Source organism: Hipposideros armiger, unplaced genomic scaffold, assembly GCF_001890085.2.
Source record: "Hipposideros armiger isolate ML-2016 unplaced genomic scaffold, ASM189008v1 scaffold_13, whole genome shotgun sequence".
Classification (NCBI taxonomy): Eukaryota; Metazoa; Chordata; class Mammalia; order Chiroptera; family Hipposideridae; genus Hipposideros; species Hipposideros armiger.
In genome coordinates this window covers 2,491,487-2,510,251 of record NW_017731363.1, presented here as the reverse complement: position 1 = coordinate 2,510,251, position 18,765 = coordinate 2,491,487, and the positions used below count along the sequence as shown (strand labels likewise).

The following is an 18,765-nucleotide window of genomic DNA, read 5'->3' as shown; positions in this document are numbered from 1 at the left end:
AACTCTCTAGCCCTAGAGGAAGATGGAGACACACATGGAAGGACTGGGTCCCTGCATAACCATAAAGAAAATGGAACAGCTGTGAACCCCCACTCTGGACTATAAAGCGAATGAGAAATCAGCTTTCACTGTGTCAGGCCCTGAACACTTGGAGTTCTCTATTAGAGCAATCAGTTGACCGTGACTGCATCAAAGCACCTATCCCTCGCTGCACTGAAATTCATTTGTACATCTCTGTGAGCTCCTTGAAGGGATTCTGTCTTGTAGGTCTCATCTCTAGCTCCTATCATTGTGCTTGACACACAGTAGGAGCACGGTAAATATCTGTGGAAGGGAGGTAGGAGAGGGAACAAAGTCATGAATGGGCATTGTAGCACAGCAGAAAGTCTGCCCTGGAGACATTTTTATCCCTCACGCTGAATTAGCTGAGACCCTGGCTGAGTCAGGTTTGCCGCTGTGCACCAGTTTCCTTGACTGTGAAATGGAATGAGCTAGATCAGTAGTTCAGCTTTAGTGGGACTCAGCATCACCCGGAGGGCTTGTTAACACCAAGACCGCCAGGCCGACTCCCAGAGTTCCAGATTCTGTTATTCTGGGGTGGGTCCCAAGAATTTGCATTTCTGGTAAGTTCCCCGATGATGCTGATATTGCTGGTCTGGGGACCAACACTTTGGGAAATGTGTGCCTAGATGATCTCAGACCTCTTTTATCTGTGAAGTGAGTGACCTGGTGATCCTCACCAGAGCCTGGGAAAGGTCAGGGCCTCGTGATCTCCAGAGTTAAGCTTATGAGCCAAATCATGGATGCTATTTCCCAAGTTAGTTTGGCATTTGGAACTACCTGATTAGAAATATCCTATGTGTGGCCCACCATTTACATTCACAATACAGAGTAAAATGCCCACCCATTGGAGACTGGTGCCTCCTAAAGGTATTCACATTTTAGATGCAAGAAACTGCAACTGAGATGCCAGATGACTTGCTCAGGATTTTCAAGCCAACTCTTCCTGATCCTTCCCCTTCACCTCCACTCCAGCTAAGGACATTATGATGGGAACATTTTTCAACAAAAAGAACACTGACAAGATGAAGCAAATAATCTGACCCCAAGCCAAATTTTCAATTCAGTGGATCTTTAAAAGGCACTATGAATTAATTAGCCATGATTTTCCATGACTGCCCAATGTGTACTGTGTACAGATATTTAATGACTAGCTCAGATCACCAGGAGGTGAAAATAACCAAATCTCAGACTTTGATTTCATGGAGAAGATCTCCAGCTCCTCTTCACGTCACTTGCATTAAAAGCACGCGACTAAATGCAGACCACAAATAACACTGACACCAAGACTCCATAAAACCCACACTTAGTTATCATATATTTATTTTTAACAGAGCACCCCAGTTTCACATCATGTACATTTTCCAAAGTTGGAGATTCTTAACCTATGTTCTTCACAGACTTTCCAACAAGTGTGAAAAAGAGGCAGTAAGGTTAGCTTGAGTTTACAAGTCACAATCCAAATATAGGATACCCTATATTTATGTTTAAGATCAATATACATAATGTTCCCAATGCTTAACAAATGAATGAAACTCTGGCTGAGTAAAATATTAACACAACTTGTTAGCACATTATCATGAAAAGACAGAAGGCATCAAATATATATTTTGCTGTTACTCATTTTACTGTTCAATGTACCTGTCGTGAAAAAATATACATTTTTACTTTTGAGATTAAAATAGACCATCAGCTCATCATTTCTCCTGGCCCACTGCTACAAAAACTAAAATGGCTCTTCCCGCCTGGGGCTCACTTGAACATCGTATTGTGCTGAAGACAAAAAGAATGGCAGTGCTAAAGAAAAGGGTATATCCGGCTCCTGAGGTGGGTGCAGTTGAAGCCCTCACACAAGTTGCCTTAAAACAAAGGAAAACAACACAACTCAGCTGACCCAATCGTTGAACAATGGGGTTATTACATCAACTGAAGAAGCTTTGGGATCTAGTCCTGTTGTCTGACAGGAGGCGTGAGGATGGAACTGGTACCTGAACGTTTCCTTATTCTAGTCCCCAAATTCCAGTTCAAGCCAGTGTCCTCTGGTCTTCAGAGTCATAAACCCACTTTCTTCAACCTCACATAGCCATGAACTTCGCTTAGAGCAAGACAGGAGAAGTCACAAAACACGAAACATCAACACTCCCCAATGTTAAGAGCAGAGTAAGGCTTCTGTAACTATTGGGTTGTCGGAAAAATCATGACGCATTTTTTCTGTTTTTCATTGCAAAAATGTGTCATGACTTTCCGACAATCGAATAGAACAAGTCCTCTCACTTGAAACCCTTCAATGCCTTTTAGAAAGGGTGCCTTTCACAGCATGTGTGTTAGTCAATGGAGAAAATAACGACAGAAGCCTAAAAGCAACTATCTACCAGGAATGTCTTGCTCACAGAACAGACTGGCTGTTTCAGAGAATGCTTGTAAGGCAGCCTCTGAAAGCCTGTTTTTCAGGAAGGAAGCAGCTCCTAGAATCTGCCTTTGCTTTTGAAGTCTGGCCCTCCATGTCTGCTGTTCTTACAGTTGCTCTCGGGAGGGTCACATTACTAGATGCATTTCTCATTGCAAACAAGCAAAGCAGGGTGGCCCACAGAGGAAGATGCACACTCAAATATCCCTCAGTGACTGATCTGTTGGCATTGGTGGGCAGTCTCCCTTAGCTTGTGCCAAAGGAGAAGCAAGCTATGCCAGCTCGGGACTTCAAAGAACCAAATTTGCACTTCTTACTAGGAACTTGAACCACATTGCGTTATGATGCAAAAAACCCATAACAAAACACCAATAACTAAAGTGTAAATTCAAGTGATCCTTTGAACAGTTTTAGAAGAGTGCATTTGAAACAGAGTAAACCAGTTGGAAAGAGAAACCAGTTACCATTGTTCTATTTAACTAGAGGAGAAAAAGGCCTCTCGATGGATATTTCATTCTGTTCACATTCATAATTTTCAAACTACAACCTACTGAGTCCTACTTGTCAATAATATGGAAAGACCTGGTTGCTATGATATTTGATTTTTTTATATATGTTTAAAATCACATTCCCTTGGTGATATCTAGCCAGGAGGTGTGATTCTAGTTCGTGTTGAACAAATGTTTTTAGCTCTAAGGCATTATACTGTAATCGAGATCTTTCAAACTACAGATTAGAAGAAGACATTTGCAAAAGCTTGTCTTAATTGCAAGAAACACATCTCTGTTCCAGATTATTTTCTTATTGATCTTACGAGTATACATCTATTATTACCATGATTGTGAGATCATTTAAGAAATAGACAATTTCATTTAGAAGCAGACTACAGAATCAAGTCACATATGAGAAGAATGCTTCATAATAGTTCAGACATTGGTAGGAAATCAAAGGAAAACTCAAGTTTTGATCACTCACCCAAAAGTATGCTGAAATTGAACATTTGCAACCCAAGTAACCAAAGATACACTGAAGAAAACTATAACTTATTACATATTGAGTGCATTTCAATCACAGTAGTCTATTTTAAAAACAAACTCTCATAAGGAATACAGGAATGGAATCCATTCAAAGCAACAGCTCTCAAAAGTTCTGCCAAGAAACTCAGAGTAATTTATTGCATCATGAAAGGTGAGGTGTTCAGAAGAACAAATAGTTCAATCATATTTTTCCCTTCAGATTTTATTTTTTGTATCAATCCAAGAGAACTAGCTAGATCTAAAACTCATTAAAACATGTTTTGATATTTTAAGACTGATATTTTAAGTACATAAAATTCAACTAGGTGAATAGAAGAAACCCTTCTAATCTAGTTTGAATATTGCTAGAGACCATAACTTAGAATCCATAAGATCACGCTGGCATCCCAACTCTGCCAGTAGTTACCTCTTTCTATGGATTCTTGGGCTAGGAAATGCAGTTTCTCAGGGCCTCGGTTTCCCCACAAACAAACAGCAAGAGACGGGCACAGGTCCTCTCAGCTCAGACTTCCTAGTCTCCAATGACAGGAAAACGGGCATAGCTTCCAGCTAAACTGCCTCCTCTCCCAGGCAGGTCCAAAGCACTTCTCAAATATTAATAAAGCAATTAGATCCTTCCAACTAAAACAAATACCTGCCTGGAGGACAACTCCATTCTGGATATATACCTTTTGGTTTTGCTTCACATCTGCTGGAGAGGGAGGTTGCAAAAACAATTTGCCACATACGAGAGATACTGAGATATCCAATATGCCTGTTATCAACTCCTGTGCTTTCATCCTTGGGAATACAGGACCCCTGTGGAGGGGACCACTTAACAAGGTTATTAAATCCCCACGGATGGAGGCAACACCGGCCTTCTGTCCCCAGAGTTCTGCCCAACAAGCATGTCTGATTTTGGAGTAGTTTCACCAAAGAGGTATAATGGTGATTTCAATAACCCAGCCTTCCTATAAATCACAGTAAAGGCTCACAGAGACATGATCAGGAGTTGTAATCCTAAATTAAAAGTGCACATCCTAAAAAAAACAGAAGTACAGGACGAGCACTACTTAGGTATTAATATGTAAGTATAAGTATGTATATGTGTTTGTATTTGTTTTGTTTTTTAAATCCACTTGTAAGCAACTAATAAACTGTGGTCACTATGTAAGTCCAGTCAGGAAGGTTAGGTGTAGATATTACTGGTGTGTGCTTTCATGCAATGCCCACTTTAAAGTATTCGTGAGACTATGCAACTCATGGGGCTTTGATTGTCCAATGCAAGTTTTTTCCTTTCATGAAAACTTAAGCTTACAAAACAAAACCCCAACCTAATGTGGCTCACTCTGGTGTTGGCTCAATGGGGAAGACATGTCACTATTTTAAAAATGCATGATATCGAGTAACATTCCTTAGTTTGTATGTCTGCTTACTATCTCGAGTGAGTGGACATGTACTGGAAGATTATCAGATAAAGTGCACATACTAGTCTTTCCTGGATTGAATGTAACAAAAGGCAAACATGCTGTAAAATGTCTGCAACAAGGACACTGTTGATAAAATGTGTTGCAGCCCCCAGATCTCAGAACATGGGAGAAGAGGTGACCTTTGCAATGACCCATTCATGATCTTAGGAAGGGTTTAAACTGATTCCAAACCCTTCCTATGGGGGGAGAGGGGGAATAAAAAGGCAGCCAAAAGGGAAGAAAAAGGGGAATAGAGAAATATTCAAGATTTGTGATTTTCAAAATCAAATAAATTCAAAAGCCTTTCATATGCACAGAATAGAATCAAGTGGGGTTTTTTTTCCCCCTTTGGAAAAACAGCATCTGTTTGAGCCTTTCTCTTCTGCCATTAAGCTATTGATAAAGCCTGCCAATGGAATAAGGAAGCATTAAATAAACTCCGACTTTTCCAAAAGCTGTCAACTCTGTTGAAATCAAAGGCTTCATCTCACATGCTGCATACCTATCCTAAGCCACTTTCAAAGGACCCTAGGCACAACCCAGCCCTCAATCCTAAGAATGAGTAAAGTAGTAAAATGCATAGGAGACAGCATTTCTTGCCATCAGTCTCTCAAAGTGATGTTAAAGCTGGTGTGCCCTGATCCCTGTGACGGCTGGTCACTTCCCACTTTCAACTTGAGCTTTCAGGAGATGCAGCAGCTATCAGAATTTCTATAGGATGCTGACTTCTGCAATTTGAGCTCGCTGTTTTACATCACTTACACAAGAGCCAGTTGGGCCCCTTTGGACTGCACATAAACCAATCAGTTCCCAAGGGCACACTGCACAGAGAACCAAATAGTTGTAAATCCAGTGTCAGAATTGGCTTCCTTTCATCATTTCTTCATACCCAATAATACACTCACAATCCAAGTTAAAATAACAGACAAAAATAATTACCAGAGATCACTGGATTGTTGGTAACAACCATTTCTCCCCTTCTTCCCCAGTTTGAAAACCTGGGTTCAAACAACAAATATTTATCAGTCTAAACAGTCTCATCAGCCTCTCCTATTTGATGGGTAGTGCCCAAATCATGCACTTACAGATATGTTATCCCATGCAGGGTAAAAGTAGAGATCTGGCAACTATTTATTTAATGTGATTGGGCAAGGCAGTTAAAGCACATTGCTCTTGTCCAAAAATTTACATGAAAGGACTGAGTTATCCGGGTTGAGCTGGGCCAAGTTCAATAGATCACTGACAAAACGTCCACTTTATAGAGGTGTAAAGACCCAGTAAGTCTTCGACATTCAGTAGAAAACAATAGTCATGTATTATTTATAGCTAGATATAATATCAAAATGGCACTAGAGAAGCAATTTTTGGCAGATGGTGGTGGAGGGCACAGCGCCAGTCTAAATCTGATGCTTTTGTTATATTTTAGTTTTTGTTGTTATTATCATCATGCCAAAGACTATCCAGTTAGATGTCCAATTATTCAGGAAACCAACCTACTGTACATGATATACATACAAAAATAGAACAAGCATCCTGAACGTACTGATTACAAGGTTTTGTACAAATCATAAATTCTTCAAATAAATAATGCTCTAAATTGTTATTTGCTAGAAGATTGAATTTTGGTAAGGAGCGACATCTAACACCTTGAGGAAGTACTTAAGAATGGGAGAGAAATTCCACTGATAATTACAATTTCAAGTGTGATAATCAGTTGTATTTTTCCACCACAGTAAAACATATGAGTGAAGTACAAGAGAAAAAGCGACATGGATTCTATTCTGCTGCTCACAGCTTTTGACACAGTCAGACATCTATGACAAGTAGTTGGATGGAAACATTCGAAGGAAAGATCTTGGCAGAAAAGGTCACCCACTATATTACTTGGACCTTGGGTGATCACAACACGGTGACTGGACGAAGTTGTTCCAATTGGTTTTCCAATGCAATCCGTTCTTGATGAACCTCCTGAGTTGCACAAAACAGAGAAAAGAGAAACAAAAAAAGCAGAGGGGTCATTTCCTGGGTTCATTCCCTGCTTCATCAGACATTAAAAAGAAACTTATAACTGGACCTACAAAGATTTAAGTGCCATATGGCTCATGGATGGGTGGACTGGAAGATATCATGTTTATAGCTGGTGACTAGACAAAGGAAGCTTCACATTTTGTAATCTCTCAACTCCTTTCTGAAGATGAAATGAAACTGACTGGCCACCCCACCCCCTGCTGCCATTTCAATCTCACCCTCAGTTTTAACAGGATCAGTGGCTGGCAGAGAATGTTAAAAATTACAAGATTGATTAGGAGGGAGTAGAGAAGCAAAAGCAGGCTCCTAATACTAAGAGGTAAGGCATCAGGGACTTGGTTTCTATTTAGTTCAACCTCTGGTTTCTAATCCAGCACCATCCTCAGTCAGGTGTGAGGAACGGAAAGGTACACTGGTCATCCCTCCACCAAAGTCTCGTCCAGGATCCCACGCGAAATATGGCTTAACATGTGACTTCTGGGTGAAAGGGAAAAAAAAGGATCAACAATATGCTATTTGGGAATTCAAATTTTCAGCCCTAAAGCAGATTCATTGGCAGAGACAGATGGGGACACATAAAGACATCCTTAAGCATAATAAAAGTGGGAAAGAATTCTGTATAAAGGCTCAATTCTGAGATGCCCCAGAAGAACCAAAATGCTAACAGCCAGCATAGAACTCAACAAGCATTTATTCACCCACCCTCCTACCTGCCCATCCTTTGATGCTCTATCTACAATGGGACAGGTTTTGCTCTAGGTGTGATGGTACCAGAACAAGACAGATCAGACCAATGCCTTCATAGGGTTTATACTCGAAAGGCTAGAGAAAGACAATAAATTTAAAGAACAAGATACTTTCAGAAGAAACAAATAAGATGATGTAATAGAGAATAATGGGGAATCTGGGGAAAAGGTGGAGAGGGTGGTCAGGGAAGGCTTCATGGAGGTGACGCTACTTGAGCAAAGACTTGAATGAAGTAAAGGGTGAGCCATGTGAAGACATGGGGGAAGGATATTCAGGGAGACAAAATGGCAAAGGCCCTGAGGGAGGGATAAGCTTGGTGTTTGATGAACAAAAAGGTCTATGTGACCAGAGCAGAAGGAGCAAGAAAGATGCTGGCAAGAGGTGAAGTCAGAGAGTTAGGCAGCGGCCTTGTGGGCAGAGTAAGGAATGTGGACACTATTCAAAGTACGGGGGTACAGCCTAAAGGGCTTAGAATCAGAGAAAGCACATGGCCTGATTTAGAATTCAAGTTTTGTACTCTGGTTACTGAGTAGTGGGGCAAGGCTGGAAGGAGGGAGCAGCTGGGAGGCTACTGCATGGATTCAGGTGAGAAAGGAAAAGGGCTTGGACCAGGGTAGCAGCCATGAAGATGGATAGAAGTGGATGAATTCCGGATATATTCTGAATCTAGAACAGATAAAACTCATTGATGAAGTTGATGTAGGAGAGAAGGGAACGGATTTTGGACTGAACAAGCGGGTGCTGGGAGTGGTATTGAGAGCAAGACGACTGGATGAGAACTAGGCATTTCAAGGAGAGGGTGGGGAATTAAGCATCTGCGATATGTATAGTAGATACATTAGGAGAACAAGTTCAGTAAGCAGTTGTAAATGGATGTCTAGCACTTGGAGGAAAGAGAAGTAGGGCTTAAAATATAAACTTAGGGTCGCCAGGCTATGGATGGTCTTCAAAGCCATAGAGCTGTATAACATCATCTAGCAAAAGAATATAGACAAAGGTTGTGGGTAAAGATGGAGCTAAACATACGTACCATACTCATTCCCTACTGGAACTTTAATAAAACAAAATTAAAAAAATTTTTTTTCAAGTCATAGGTACACAAGGACAGGGAAAACAAAAGGAAAGATGCAATGGCAATAAAATGTGTAAGCTGGAAGGCAAACTGATGAATGATAAATGACTTAGCAAATCCAAGAAAAATAAATGTGGGGATTCTACCAGTTGCTGAATATGTCTCTTCCAATTAAGCACTATGGAACTGGAGAAATAACCAGAGGGATTAAGGGATCCACTGGACCCACTGTGAGATGGGCCTAAGCTACAATTCCACTGATCACCTGACCTCCATAAGCTCCTACTCTGATTGGTGCATCATGGTGACATTTTGGGTCTCCTGGAATTAGTGTTAGTTCAGAACCAGTGTCCAGTAATCCCCACAAGATCTGATTAGTTCCCTTTCCCCAGTGCACAGTCACCCTGGTAAGTGGTCACAGGTTTCTTTGGGAAAGGCTAGGAGAAAGATTAACAGTATAAAATTTTGGCTGCGTAATGGGCTCATTCCTCAAGGTGACCCAGATGCCTCTCTATTCAAGGGGTTCTGCATTTGTAAATTGAATAGTTTGGGAGTTGACTGAGAGGCCGTGACTAGAGCTCTGTTTTGATGGTTGATCAAACTTGTATTCACTAGACCTGGAAGTTTTTCAATCACAGATCAAGTAAAGAAAACTGAACTCTAAGGTAAGCATGAAGATAAAAGAAGAACCAATTTGATTTTACATAGAAGAATCCCTGAAAGACTCAAAATGGCAGCAGCAGACACCTATGAAAGTAGGCATGAAAGAGGGGAGGAGGACTCACTAAAATAAGTATTGGTTGAAAGTCTGATTCAGAAGCAATTATATCTCCAGATCCTTCCTGCCACCATGGCAGAATGCTGAAGATTTGTTCTTTGAAAAAGTAAAAGAGAGGGCCCCCAAAACATGCTATGAACTTGCAGTGAGTGTTTTCACACTCCTAAATATAAGCAAAGAAGGACCATCAAATATTAAAGGAAAGCATCTACTGAGAAATACACACAACAAAATAAAAAACTATTCTGGAAGAAGAAAAACACCATCATCAAGAGAAGATATTACAACAATGAAACAAGAATAGGATACCATAAAAAAGAAACAGAACAAAAAATGAACTTTATTAAACAAGGGGATATTTAGAATTTAAAATGAGGAGGAGGAGGAGGGAGGGGGGGCGAGATGATAACAAAAAAGATGAAAAAGACGAAAAAGAAAAATTAGAGAACCGAGCTTAGAATTCCAGTGTCTGAAAAACATCAGCAAGGGAGAACAGTGAAAATGGCGGGAGGGATAAGCAACAGCAGCAAAAGTAAAGTCTCAGAACTGAAGAATATGCGTTTCCAAATTAAAAGGCCTTACCAGTATAGAGACCAATGGATGAAACTGATGTACACCAAAGGAGAGAGAGGTCACATACAAAGATTCATAAAACAGAATGAAGTTTAACATTTTAAAAATAATTTTATTCTTTATTATAATATAAAATTGACTTTTTCTTTTAGTGAACAGTTCTATAAATTTTAGCACATGCACTGATTTGTGTAACTACCACTACAAAGAGGGTATATTCATTTCCAATAAGCAAAAAGCTCTCTGATCCTACTCATTGATACACAAACTCTCACCTCATACATAACCCCTGACAACCACCGGCCTATTTTCCAGCACTACAGTTTGGCCTTTTCAAGAATGTAAAGTAAAAGGAGTCATGCAGTACATAATAACCTTTTGACACTGACTTGCCTCACTCAGCATAAGGTCTTTGAGGTTTATTCAAGTTGTGCGCATCATTCCTTTTTACTGCTACTATTCCATTGTGTGAATGTACCACAGTGTATCCATTCATCCGTTCAAGGACATTTGGACTGTTTCCAGGTTTTAGCTATCCCATAAAACTACTATGAACATCCATGTACAGGTTTTTGAGTAAACATAAGTTCTCATTTCTAAGGTGGATATCCAGGAGTGGGATTGCTGGGTCATGTGGTAAGTGTACATGTAGCTTCATAAGAAACCACTGAATGATTTTTTAGAGTGGGGTACCATTTTGCATTCCCATCACCAATACATCAGAGGTCCAGTTGCCAGCACTTGGTGTTACCACTATTTTCTGTTTTAGCAATTACAATATGTGTGTAGTGGTATGTAATCATGGTTTTAATTTGCATTTCCCTAATGGCTAATGATGCTGAATTACCTTCTCACATGTTTATATGCCATTCTTATATCTTCTTTGGTGAAGTCCTTTGCCCATTTTTGAGCTGAGTTTTGAGAATTCTTATTATTGAGTTTTAAGAGTTCTTTATATAATCTAGATACAAATCCTTTGTAAAATATGTGGGTTGCAAATATTTTCTCCCAATCTGTAGCTTGTCTCTTAACTCTCTTAACAGTGTTTTTGGCAGAGCAAGTTTTTAATTTTGATGAAGTCCAATTTATTGATTTTTTTTGTTATAGTTGTGCTTTTGGTGTAATTTCTAACCCCATGTCATGAAGATCTTTTTCCTGCACTTTCTTCTAAAAGTTTTATACCTATATGTTTTACATTTGCATCTATGACTCATTTCATAACCTTTGTATAAGGTGTGACGTTTAAATCAAGGTTCATTTTTTTACATATGGATGACCAATTATTACAAAGCAATTTGATAAAAAGACTATCCCTTCTCCATGAATTGATTTCATGCTTTTGTCAAAGATCAAATGAATGTATTCATGTGGACTACTTCAGGACTCTCTATTCTGATCCACTGATCTATGCATGAAGCTTGATATTAAAGGGATACCTCTAACTTGTCCTTTTTCAAATTTGTTTTAGCTATTCCTTGACCCTTACATATAAGTTACTGGATTAGCTGGTCTATACCTACAAAAATTCCTATGGGATTTTGATTGGTATTGCAATTAACCTATAGATCGCTTTGGAGAAAACATCAGTACTACGTGAAATCTTCCAATCCACAAACAGCAGATGCCTCTTCATTTGTTTTGGGCTTCTTGGATTTCTTTTAGCGGCACTTTATAGTTTTCAGTATGCAGATCCTGTGTGTTTTGATGAATTTATAATACCTACGTATACATTTGGGGGAGGGGGCAAGCTATTGTAATGGTATTATTTTTTTTAATTTTCATTACCAATTGTTCATTGCTTGTATATAGGAATTATTGCTGTTTGTGTGTTGACTTTGTATTTTGTGACCTTCATAAACTCAATTAGAAAATGAAAATTTTAAATACAATTCAATTTGCAAAAAATTTCAATACCACAATTGATCATTTAAAATTCAATATCACAAAAAATTTGGGAATTTCACAAAAGACATGTAATACTTCGTATACTCGGAACCACTGAGAGGAATTTTACAAAATACAAATAAATGGAGAGATGTACTCTGCTCACAGATTGGCAGATTCAACATTGCTTAGATGTCAATTCTCCTTAAACTGACCAACAGATTTAATGCAAAACCAGTAATAATCCCAGCAGGGTACTGTGTAGCAAAGGACACACGAATTCTAAAATTTACATGAAACAAAGGGTCCCTGAATATTCAAAGGAACCTTGAAAGAGGTCAGGTTGAAAAAATTATACTACCTGATTTCAAGACTTACTATAAAGCAACACTAATCAAGACTGTGTAGTACAGGTATAAGGATCAACAAATTGATTAATGGAACAGAGTATAAACCCAGAAATAAAGCTATACGTATATGGTCCTTACATTTTTTATAAGGGAACCAAAGTAATCCGAGAGACTCACTCCAGCTTCAAGGTCACGCACATAGGCTCAAAGTGAAGGGATGAAAAAGATATTCCATGAAGTTGACACCAAAGACAACAGGGTTAGCTATACTTATACTGCACAATAGACTAAACAAAAACTGTAACAAGAGACAGAGGTCATTATATAATGTGAAAAAACTTAATTCATCAAGAAAACATAACGATCATGAATATATATGTACCCAACATCACAGCACCTAAAGATATTAAGCAAATACTAAGAGATCTAAAGGGAGAAATAGACAATATTAATAGGGGACTTTAATGGCCCACTTTCAACAATGAGTATATCATCCAGATAGCAAATCAATATGGAAATGTTGGACTTGAAACATAGTTTATACCAAATGGATCTAACAGACATATACAGAACATTCCAACCAACAGTAGCCAAATACATATTCTTTTCAAGCACACATGAAACACTCTCCAGGATATATCACATGATAAGTCACAAAACAAGTACTGGCAATTTAAGAAGACTGAAATCATACCAAGTTATCTTTTCCAACCACAATGCTATGAAACTAGAAACCAATTAACAGGAGAAAAGTTGAAAAATTCAGATATGTGGAAATTAAACAACATACTCCTGAACAAACAATGAGTAAAAAAAAATAGGCGAAAGAAATAAAGAGGGGAAAAAAGAATATTGAAAACAAAAAGGCAGCCTATTAAATGAGAGAAGATATTTGCCAACAATATATCTGATAAGGGGTTAATATCCAAAATTTATAAAGCACTCATTCAACTCAACACCAAAAAAACAAACCAATTAAAAAATGGGCAGAGGATATGAAGAGACATTTCTCTAAAGAGGACATACAGATGGCCAACAGGCATATGAAAAAATGTTCAACCTCACTAATCATTAGAGAAATGCAAATAAAAACCACAATGAGATACCACCTCACTCCAGTAAGAATGGCTATCATCAATAAATCATTAAACAAGTGCTGGCGAGGTTGTGGGGAAAAGGGAACCCTGGTGCACTGTTGGTGGGACTGCAGATTGGTGCAGCCACTATGGAAATCAGTATGGAGGTACCTCAAAAAACTGGAAATGGAACTACCGTATGACCTAGCAATTCCACTCTTAGGTATCTATCCAGAGAAACCCAAGACGCTAATTCGAAAAAATATATGCACCCTTATGTTTACTGCAGCACTATTTACAATAGCCAAGACTTGGAAACAATTGAAATGCCCATCGGTAGATGACTGGATTAAGAAACTGTGGTACATTTACACAATGGAGTATTACGTAGCTATAAAGAACAAGGAAATCGTACCATTTGCAACGATATGGATGGACCTAGAGACTATTATGTTAAGTGAAATAAGTCAGTCGGAGAAAGACAAATACCATATGATCTCACTTATATGTGGAATCTAAAAAACTGAATGAACAAGCAAAGTAAACAGAAATAGTCTCAGAGATACAGAGGAAAAACTGATGGTTGCTAGTTGGGAGGGGGGTGGGGATGACAGAGAAGGGGAAGGGATTAGACAGCATAAATAGGTAACTACAATATGGCCACAGGGATACCAAAGACTGTTCGGGGAATATAATTAATAATGTTGTAAATATTTTGTAGGGTGTCAGATGGTCACATGTCTTGTTAGGGAGACCACTTCATGGATTGGGGTAGAGGCTTGATCACTGCATTGTACACCTGAAGATGATGTTGTATAATATTGTATGTCAACTATAATTGAATATATATGTAGTCACGGGATGTGGAGTGTAGTGTGGGAGTGGAGTCAATGGAATTGTAATAGCTATGTAAGATATGGGGAGGGAAGTGGGGTGGCAGATTGGGGAGGAGGGTTGTCACTTCGAGGGGTAAAAAGTGTAACTACTGCACTGTGTTGTACACCTGAAACTAATTATAATAAAAAAATAAAAGCAAATGAAAAAAATAATATTGAAACAAAAGAAAATAGAAACACACCATACCAAAACAAATGGTCAACAGGTACATGAAAATGTGCTCAACATCACTAATTGTGAAAGAAATGCAAATCAAAACCACCATGAGATATCACCTCACACCTGTTAGAATGGTTATTATCAAAAAGACAAGAAGGGCTGGCCAAGTGGCTCAGTTGGTTAAGAGCTCGCTCAAGATTGCGAGCTCTGAGCAACAGGGTCACCAGTTCAATTCCCGGCTCAAGCTGAGCTACCGCTGAGCTGCCAACAGGTAGCAGGATGGCTCAGCTAAAAAAAAATAAATAAATAAAAAATACAAGATAACTGTTGACAAGGATGTGAGGAAAATGGAAAGGCTTGGCACTGTTGGTGGGTATATAAATTGGTAGAGCCACTATTAAAAAGACAGTATGGATGTTCCTCAAAATTTTTTTAAAAAACTATCCTATGATCCAGCAATCTTATTCCCGGGTATATATACAAAGGAAATGAAATCAGGATCTCAAAGGGATATCTGCACACCCATGTTCACTACAGCATTATTTACAACAGCTAAGATATGGAGGTAACCTGGGTGTCCATCAGTGGATGAATGGATAAAGAGGAGGTGTACACATGAGGTCTGACAATTAAGTTCGCAAACTTGTTGCAACAATGTTGATATCCTTTTTTTGATATCAGAGGGATTATTCATTATGAATTTGTACCAGCTGGACAGTTAACAAAGTTTACTATTTGGAAGTCCTGAAAAGGCTCTGTGAAAAAGTTAGACAATTCATCGCTCTTGTATCACGACAATGCACCAGCTCACACAGCACTGTCTGTGGGGGAGTTTTTAGACAGTAAATAAATAATTGTATTGGAACACCTTCCCTACTCACCTGATCTGGCCCCCAATGATTTCTTTCTTTACCTGAAGACAAAGAAAATATTGACAGGAAGACATTTTGATGCCATTCAGGACATCAAGGGTAATACGATGACAGCTCTGATGGCCATTCCAGAAAAAGCGTTCCAAAATTGCTTTGAAGGGTGGACTAGGTGCTGGCATCAGTGCATAGCTTCCCAAGGCGAGTACTTCAAAGGTGACCATAGTGATATTCAGCAATGAGATATGTAGCACTTTTTCTAGGATGAGTTCGCAAACTTAATTGTCCGACCTCATGTATACAATGGAGTATTACTCAGCCATAAAAAAGAATGAAATCTTACCATCTGCAACCACATGAATGGACCTAGAGGGCACTGTGCTGAGTGAAGTAAGTCAGACAGAGAAAGACAAATGCCATATGATTTCACTTACATGTGGAATCTAAAGAACAAAATAAACAAACAAAACAGAAACAGAAACACACTCATAGATACAGAGAACATTTTGAAGGTTGCAAAATGATAGGAGGGTTAGTGGGTGGGTGAAAAAGAGGAAGAAATTAAGAAGTACACATTGGTAGTTACAAAATAGTCATGGGGATGTAAAGTACAGCATAGGGAATATAGTCAGTAATATTGTAATAACTATGTATGGTGTCAGATGGGTATCAGATTTATCGGGGTGATGACTTTGTAAGTTATATAAATGTCTAATCACTATGTTGTACACCTAAAACTAGTTAATATTATATGCCAACTGTAATTAAAAAATAATTATTTAAAAAAGAGAAAAATGATAAATTACACTTTATCAAAATTAAAACTTCTGTTCATGAAAAGATACAGTTAACAAAATGAATAGGTAAAACAAAGACTGGAAAAAAACATTTATAAAGCATACATGTGACAAAGGACTGGTAACCAAGATAATATAAAAAGCATCTACCTACAACTTCACACACACACACACAAAAAGACTAAAAACTCAATTTAAAAAATGGCCAAAAATTTTTAAAAACACTTCATAAAAAAATATGACAGTTCCATTGAGTCCATTGTTCTGTACACCTGAAACTAACAATAAAAAAATTAAAAAAAAATATGACAGGTAAATAATCACATAGAAAAATATTCAACATAAGCATTGAGGAGATGCGAAATAAAAACTAAATCACCACAGGACTGGCCAGAATTAAAAGAATAATGCCAAATGTTGGCAAGCATGCGAACAACTGGAGCTCTCATACATTAGTGGGGCAGTAAAAAATGCTACAGCTACTTTGGGAAGAGCGCTAGCAGTTTTAATAAAAGTAATCACATAAGTCACCATATGTCCTATTAATCCTAATCCTAGGTATTTACCCAAGAGAAATGAGAATGCATTCCACACAAAGACTTATTCAAGAATGCACTTTTATACAAAATAGCCAAAACCTGGAAACAGCTCATGTGTCCATTAATGGGAGAATTGATAACCAAATTGTGGCATATTCACTCAACAGAATACTCAGCAATAAAAAGGAGATTACTGACCCATGCAACACTCTAAGTGAATTTCAAAAACATAATACTAAGTGAAAGAAGTTTTACACAAAAGTACGTGTTAGAGGACAGCATTTCCATGAAGTTATTGAATAGGCAACACTATGGCACAAACAATTTAGAAGAGTGGTTACCTCTGTGTGAGTGGGGCAGGAATTGACTGGGAAGGAGCAAGAGGGAGCTTCCTGGGGTGATGGGAATGTTCTGTATCCTGACAGGGGTTTGGGTTCCGTAAGTGTATGCATTTGTTAAAAACTCAGCAAACGTACCAGTAAGATGTGTGCGTTCACTGTATGTAAAATTTACATCATAAGAAAAACTTGTAAAAATACTGAACTCTAGATAATGACATGCATGCTAAAATATTTAGGGGGCATGTACAGATGTCTTCAATTTACTTGAAATATGTTAAAAATAAGGACTGATGGGCCGGCCGAGTGGCGCTTTGGTTAAAAACTGGCTTGGGACGCCAGACGGCCCTGGTTCGGATCCCACATATGAGGGCCAGTGACACTGCCCTCCACAGCTGAGATGCTGAACAACAGCTCAACCTGGAGCTGGGCTGCCGTGAGTTGCCGGCGATGGCTAGGCTGCAGCCCCTGCTGCAGTGGGTTGCCATGGGCTACCGTGTGTAGCCAGCAGCCAGCGTGAGTGGCCGCCCAGAAGCCAGCGACTGATCTGCCTTGCCCACGAAGAGCACAATGATGGTGCCAACTTGGGCCAGGGAAGCAACGTCCTCAACAACTAGACTGAAGAACAAAAGGACAGCAACTTGTCTGATCCCCTTCCCTCAATTCCCCAGCGCTGTTCCCATCCCCCAATTCCCCAATAAAAACCTTTAAAAAAATAAATTAATAAGGACTGATGTATGGATGGAGGGATAAAAGACTAGAGAGGTGATAAAACAAGTATAAGAAAATGTTAATGGTAGAACCGAAGTGGTGGCTGTAAAAGTATTTGTTATATGATTCTTTCAACTTTCTTGTATGCTTAAAAATATACATAATGAAACACTGGGGCAAAGGTAGCAGGGGTAACAAAAGAGAAACTGAAGAAGGAAGAGACAGCGGACAGTGCTAAGGAGGAAGCACCAGTGAAGGAGAGCCAAGTCTGGTTTCCCAAATGCCAGTTAGAAAAGCGGCTTCAGAGGAGGGAGTGCCCAAATGCATCGATTCTTCTGATAATTCAAATAACATTAAAAGAGGCCCAATGAAATTGGCCGTAAGAGGGGTGTGAGTGGAGGAGAGTGAAGCCACACTGAAGTGGAGGGAGCGAAGACTGCTGGTGAGGAAGCAGAGATAGGAAGTGACAAGAACTGCTAAGAATTGTGGTTGTGGAGACCAGAGGCCAGCAGGAGCGGCAGAGGACGTGAAGTCACGATAATGGACAACACTGGAGCGTGTGAACATGAGGACGTAAATGACCCAGCAGAGACCAGGGGACGCGATGTGGAGAACTGTGTCCCCTAAAACTATATGTTTAAGTCCTAACCTCCAGTGTCTGTAAATGTGTCCTTATATGGAAATAGGAACTTTGAGGATGTGATTTAGTTAAAAAGAAGTTACACTAGATTAGGCCGGGCCTTAATCCAATGACAGGTGTCCTTATAAGAAGAGAACACAATAAGAGGAATTTGGACAGAGAGACATAGAAAGTAGCCGTGTGAAAGTGGAGGTGGAGCCTGGAGTGACGCATCTACAGCCAGGGAACACCAAGCACTGCCCGCCACCAGCAGACCTGGGAAGACGAGAGGCAGCGTCCGCCCCGACAGCCCTCAGAGGGACACACACTGTGATGACACCTGATTTCAGACCCTCAGCCTCCAGAGCTCTGAGCC

The 18,765-nt window shown here is 39.3% G+C and overlaps 1 protein-coding gene across 8 annotated transcripts in view; it reads right to left on the bottom strand.

Annotated features, from left to right (window-relative positions):
- Positions 1–1,358: 1,358 nt before the first annotated feature.
- Positions 1,359–18,765, bottom strand: part of REPS2 (RALBP1 associated Eps domain containing 2) — a 192,654-nt gene continuing 175,247 nt past the window's right edge. For all 8 annotated transcript variants that reach the window (XM_019666628.1, XM_019666608.1, XM_019666638.1 and 5 more), the window contains one exon: positions 1,359–6,920. In XM_019666628.1, the coding sequence (XP_019522173.1) occupies positions 6,852–6,920 (69 nt within the window). In that variant the 3' untranslated portion in view covers positions 1,359–6,851. The remainder of the gene's footprint in view (positions 6,921–18,765) is intronic.